Source organism: Trachypithecus francoisi, unplaced genomic scaffold, assembly GCF_009764315.1.
Source record: "Trachypithecus francoisi isolate TF-2019V2 unplaced genomic scaffold, Tfra_2.0 Contig01440, whole genome shotgun sequence".
Taxonomy (NCBI): domain Eukaryota; kingdom Metazoa; phylum Chordata; class Mammalia; order Primates; family Cercopithecidae; genus Trachypithecus; species Trachypithecus francoisi.
Window position 1 is genome coordinate 15142369 of NW_022681431.1, and position 6264 is coordinate 15148632.

Below are 6264 nucleotides of genomic sequence, written 5' to 3' on the forward strand. Positions count from 1 at the left end.
GGTCTCAAACTCCTGAGCTCAGGCATTCCACCCACCTCGGCCTTCCAAACTGCTGGGATGACAGGCCTGAGCCACTGCGCCCAGCCTCTCTTCCGCAGTTTCCGGTCGGATCTTCCTCTCTCCTCCCCCACCTCCTCCCATCCCACCCCACTGCCACCCCCTACCTAGTTCACATTTTAGCTTGGAACATTCTAGAGTTTACAAACCTCATAGAAGCCTCAGGATTCATTTTAGCCACAAAATCATTTTTGACCTTCTCCTGGCTCCTGGTTATGGGAGGAGGGAGGGGTGCGGAGAGATGCCCATCATTCCGTGTATAAATGAAAATAGTGCAAGTTCCTCAACCAGGGATGGGTCAAAGGTGCTTGGAAATTAGGGTAATGGTGGAACGAGAACAAATTAAAAAACACAGAGGTTTCCTGGCCTTCTTGTGCATGCCTCCCTGCATCGAACTCATTTGCCCGCAGTTAAAAGGGAAGTCATTTTGCTGCTGTTCATGTCACATTGATAACTATTGTGACTGCCCCCATTCTCTCCGGAACCTTGGCCGCCCCTTTTAAGCGTCTGTTTAATTCAGAGAAGAGGAATCTTGATCTTCATTCAAGGGTGTCTTCCCTCTTGGTGCGGTCGATTCAGTTCTCCCAGTTACACGCAGCTCAGCATACGTTCTCACTCACACACGTCTGCACACAGAAGACCCATGTTGGCCTCTGCACTGCTGAAGCTGTCATTTGAAAGATCTCCAGTAATAACCATGAGTCTGTTGTGCAAAGTTTGGCAGATACAATGTCAGGACCATAGCAGGGCGGTGGGCAGGGGTCCTTCAGGGGAGGAGGAAGGGCTTCCCTTGTGGAGTGCCAGCCATTTCTGTTTCCTGTTCTCTCCCCAGATCCTGATTCCGGCCCTGATGGTCACGGCGGAGAAGGACTTCGTGCTCGTTCCTCAGCTGTCCAAGCACATGGAGGACTGGGTGAGGGAACGGCCCTGCACAGGGGTCATGGTGCTCCCCGGGAGAGGGCACGGGCGCTCAGAGGGAAGATGGCAGCGGAGGATACACCTTGTCATGTGGATGGGACTGCGGTTGAAGCACTTCAGTAACATCACTGTCCCCCGCTTGCAAGCAGCAACCGTGACTGTGCCTTCCATTCCCCTGCACGGATGTGGGGTTTCGTTCACTCATTATTCCCTTCCTAAGTCATGCAGGGTTCGGGCAGGGTGGCCTGTGGGGAGCAGAGAGAAGGCATCCATTGCCCGTTGCTCTAACCTGAGACACACCCATCTGCATTCTTCCGTTCACCTTCCTGCGTGGGGTTTCCTTTCAGATTCCCCACCTGAAAAGGGGACACATTGAGGACTGTGGGCACTGGACACAGATGGACAAGTAAGGAGGTTGGGGGCTCCTGGGGTCAGGGAGAGCAGGGCCGCCTGTTCACCTTCCATAAAAGCTTTCCTGGTTTCATTGTGGTGGCTTTGGCCTGGCTTAGCCACTCATGTCACTCACCTCTGCCTTCGAGTTGGGTGGGTAGGCACAGACAAGTGTGAATGGCTTTTTTTTTTTCTTCTCCCTTTCCTCCAGGCCCACCGAGGTGAATCAGATCCTCATTAAGTGGCTGGAGTCTGATGCCCGCAACCCACCAGTGGTCTCAAAGATGTAGCACGCAGCATGCGCCCACGCTCAGCAGGTGTGCCGTCCTTCCGCCTGCTGGGGCACCATTCTTAGTATACAGAGGTGGCCTTACACACATCTGTCATGGATGGCAGCATTGCTTTGAAGGGGTTTGCAAAAAAAAGATTTTCGTTACATAAAGTGAATCAAATTTGACATTATTTTAGATCCCAGAGAAATCAGGTGTGATTAGTTCTCCAGGCATGAATGCATTGTCCCTTTATCTCTAAGAACCCTTAGTGTCCTGTGGGGGGACAGAATGGGGTAGCGAGGTGGTGATTTCTCTTTAACTGACCAATCCATAGTTTTGCAGAAAAATCAGCTGTTCACTGAGAAAAATCTTAGTAGAGATTGGGATGCGTTACTCAATAAAGCTAAGATGACTATGCTGCTGGTCGCTGTTCTTGGAGAGGTGGAGTGACTGACTGTTCAGGGAGAATGCATGGCGTTGGGATGAACCCTTTCTCTCTGCTTTTGAGCCCTGTTCTGGGCTCCGAGGTGCTGCGTGATCTAGGCCTTGCTGGCCAGCAGACAATTCTACGGGGATGGCAGTGGTCTCTTGTGCTCTGTCCTCTAAAGCAGCCACTGGCCACAGGTAGCCACCTGCCTTTCTCCCAGCTTCCCTAGCAGATTTTGCTCAGGCACAAATGTGCACCTTGAGCATTTGAAATGTGCTAGTGAGGCTGAGGAAGTGAATTTTAAATTCCATTGAATTTTAAACAATTTAAAGTTAAATAGCAGCAGCTGCCATGAGGCTCAGGCAGGTCCAGCCCATCTTCCCCCTGCCCCCTCCTCCCTATCTTCCCCTCTGCCCTCTCCTCCCTCCTGTCACATCCAGTTAGGTGCCTGTCTCACTGATGTGTCTCCTGCAGTGAGTGGTCTCTCCCCAGCCCTGCTTCTGGCCCCAGAGTACTGGAGCAGCAGCCTCTTCACGGGTCTTGCCGCCACATGGTTGGATCCTGAACCTTGCAGGGCCTCCCCCACTGCCCCTGCCCACCCCAAGCCCGGCCCCATCACCCTCCAATTCCTAACTGTCCTCCAGCAGCACACTCGCAGGTGCTGATCCTCCTTAACCCTCTGCCCGACTTACTCATTCTTTGCCTAGAATGTTCCCCCTGCCACCTCCTCCAAGCCCATAAGCTGGATCCCGAGCCCTTTCTCCCTGCCCGCCTTGCATGGTTATCGGGCTCACAGATGCAGGCACAATGGCCTCGCTGCACTTGCGAGGGGAAGCTTGCTGAAGAAGTGGCCCCTCCAAGCTGAGTTCGGCATGCTGACGGGCATGAGTTGGCCAGGCCACAAGGGCCTGGGTGTCTGTATGGGGAGAAAGCCAGGGGAGGTTTGAAATGGAGACTGCTGGCATTTCTTCACTGCCCTAGTGCACCTGGAGTCTTCCATGCACCACCTCCAATCCTTCCAGAGAGTCCTTCCCATTTGACAGAAAGGGGAACTGAGGTTCACGTAACTTGCCCAGGACTACTTGGCTACGTGGGGGCAGAGCCTGGATTCAGAAGCAGGCTCTCTGGCTCCTAAGGCTGAGCTTTTTCTATGAAAAAAACGTTATCCTTTCTAAATCTGGAGGCAGACCACCTAGGTTAGGCCTCTGGTCTGCTGCATACTCACCGTGTGACCTTGAAAAAGGAGGTCTGTGCCCCAGTTCCCTCATCTATAAAAAAGGGGATGTTAATAGGACCTAATTCATGGGTGGTTGTATCGAGTATATTAATATATACAGAGTTCTAGAACAGTGCTTGGCATGGAGGAAGTGCTATAGAAGTATGAGCTATAAGATTTCCAGCTTGTCTTAGGACAAGACCTATCAGGGCTTTCCATTTCGAGCCACGCCACCACCATCTCAGTCTTTTGCATCTGAGAATTAAATGGTTCACTTAAAGGCAAGCATGGGGCCTGGGGGAAAGGCTTACACCAGATCACATGATTTTCCTAACTGGGTGTATTCAAGCTCATTTGTAAGGGAGCCATTGGGGGAAAGGATATAATCAAAACCTAAGAGTATCCTTTACTAGAAGGAGCACAAACAGCAAACCTGTCGTCCCAAAAGTCTTGCTTTTAATGTTCTATCCAGTCATCTCTATCAGCCATCAAAAAGGCCTCAGAAATTCTGCTCCTTTAGCAAATAAGAGTTGAATAACTCCAGTCCATAGCATTGTCACAAAAATATAACTAGTTATACAAGGTTGAGGGCTGTATCAGTCTGTTCTCCCGTTGCTATAACGAACTACCAGAGACTGGCTACTTTATAAAGAAAGGAGATTTAATTGGCTCACCGTTCTGCAGGCTTTACAGAAAGCATGGCTGGGGAGGCTCCAGGAAACACATCATGGCAGACTGTGAAGGGGAAGCAGGCACATCCTACGTGTCTAGAACAGGAGGAAGAGAGAGAAGGGGAAGGTGCTACACACTTTTATAAACAGCCAGATCTCGTGGGAACTCACCATCATGAGAACAGCAAGGGGGAAATCCGCCCCCATGATCCAGTCACCGCCCACCAGGCCCCTCTTCCAACATCGTGGATTACAATTTGGGTGGGGACACAAATCCAAACCATATCAAGGGCCATAAAGGACAGTGGACTAGAAAAGGAGGTCTTTAGGTTTTTCAAGAAGATACTAGAATGTCCAGGGCTATGTTTCCTGGTCTGCTTTGAGGACCTTTGGGCCACAAGTTACCTGCTGCAGTGGTGGTATCAGGGCATTCCCTGGAACAAGCAGGGAAGATTTTCAGATGCCATTTTAAGTACAAATGGCAAGGAGTGTGTTCAAAATGATTTAATTATAAAATGCTATATTTTGGGATTGAATTTAATTTTTTAATTAACATACTAGTACATATTCATGGGGTACATAGTGATGTTTTGATACACATAATGTGTAGCAATCAGGTCAGGGTCATTACACCTGTCATCTCACACGTTTATCATGTTTGTGTGGAGGACATTTAATAACCTCTGTCTGGCTATTTGAAACGATGTATCATTGTTGACTGTGGTCATTGCTCAGTGTTATACAACGCTAGGACTTACCCTCCCACTGAGCTGGAATTTGACATTCCTTAACAAATCCCTCCCTATCCCCCACCTCTTCCCCCAGCCCTTCCCAGCCTCCTGTCCTCGGTTCCACTTTTTGCTTCTAGGAAAAAAAAACTTTTTTTTAGCTTCTGCATATGAGTGAGAACATGTAGCGTTTCACTTTCTGTTCCTGGCTTATTTCACTTAACAGAATGCTCTCCATTTCCATCCATGTTGCTGCGAGAGACAAGATTTCATTCTTTTTTTGTGGCTGAATAGTAAAAGACATGTTATTTTTATGTCATGATTACAAAGGGAATAGATTACAAGTATATTCACCTCTGCTAAAAGAAATCGGCGCTTTAAAAAGAGGTCCAACAGTCTTCATATTCTCTCTCACACCCTCCATCAGTGGGTTGTGCTGCTCCCAGGAGGCTGAGATCACTCATATAGTCTGTCAAGGAAGGACCACTTAGTGGCTCTCAATTAGCAACATCTAAGGTTTCCAGGAGACCCGTCTTCTAAAAAGTGAGTCTATTAGACTAGGCAGGACAAAAAGCTATTTCTGTCTCTCTTGGGGTGTAGGGAATCCATAGTTCTAGGCCTCGACATGACTGTTCGCCAGTTTCCGTATCGTTCACAGCCACATTACCATCAACACAAATTAAAAGCAAACAATGGTTAAAACATCTAGGTCAGAGGCTTAAAGGGTTTTTTCCAACAGGAATTGGGTGACAAATACTATGCCTCACTGTTCAAAGGAATCCATCTGGCCACAAATGATAAAATACTTTCTTGCCTGAGAAATTGTAGAGTATCAACTCCTGCACCCAAATGTGTAACTGTCTGTCTCCCTGTTAGACTGTGAGGGCCCTGAGATAGGAGGCTGCCTGTCTAAGTAATTGGTCCTCGAACCCAACTCAGCACTGGCCTGGCATATTGAAAATGCTCATTAGACGTTTGCTGAATAAATTGGAGAGTAAATGCATAAATGGATGAATGGACAAATGCATTTGTTTCAAGTTAAAATAATTAAAATTTGGTCAGCCATGGTGGCTTACACCTGTGATCCCAGCACTTTGGGAGGCGGAGGCAGGCAGATCACCTGAGGTCAGGGGTTCGAGACCAGCCCAGCTAATAGGGCAAAACCCCATCTCTATTAAAAATACAAAAATTAGCTAGGTGTGGTGGCAGGTGCCTGTAATCCCTGCTACTCAGGTGGCTGAGGCAGGAGAATCACTTGAACCCAAAGGCGGAAGTTGCAGTGAACCAAGATCATGCCATTGCACTCCAGCCTGGGTGACAAGAGGGAAATTCCATCTCTATAAATAAATAGCCTGATGTCCTCAAGGTTCATTCATGTTGTCACATGTGCATGTGTGGGAATTTTATTTCTTTTTAAGGCCAAATAACATCACATTGTATGTATAGACCACATTGTGTTTATCTACTCATTGGCAGGAGAAGGTCCAATAGCCCATGCTCTAAGGCCCTTCCAATGTTACTTGGGCTTACGTCAGAGTTTCAAAGACAGAAACAATTTTTTTTTTTTTTTGAGATGGAGTCTCAA

The 6264-nt window shown here is 48.2% G+C and overlaps 1 protein-coding gene across 2 annotated transcripts in view; it reads left to right on the top strand.

Annotated features, from left to right (window-relative positions):
• The window catches only part of EPHX2 (epoxide hydrolase 2), a 59179-nt gene extending 57124 nt beyond the window's left edge, over positions 1 to 2055 (top strand). For both annotated transcript variants that reach the window (XM_033229322.1, XM_033229326.1), the window contains 3 exons: positions 890 to 970; positions 1323 to 1381; positions 1577 to 2055. In XM_033229322.1, coding sequence (XP_033085213.1) covers positions 890 to 970; positions 1323 to 1381; positions 1577 to 1655 — 219 coding nt within the window. In that variant the 3' untranslated portion in view covers positions 1656 to 2055. The remainder of the gene's footprint in view (positions 1 to 889; positions 971 to 1322; positions 1382 to 1576) is intronic.
• The last annotated feature ends 4209 nt before the right edge of the window (positions 2056 to 6264 follow it).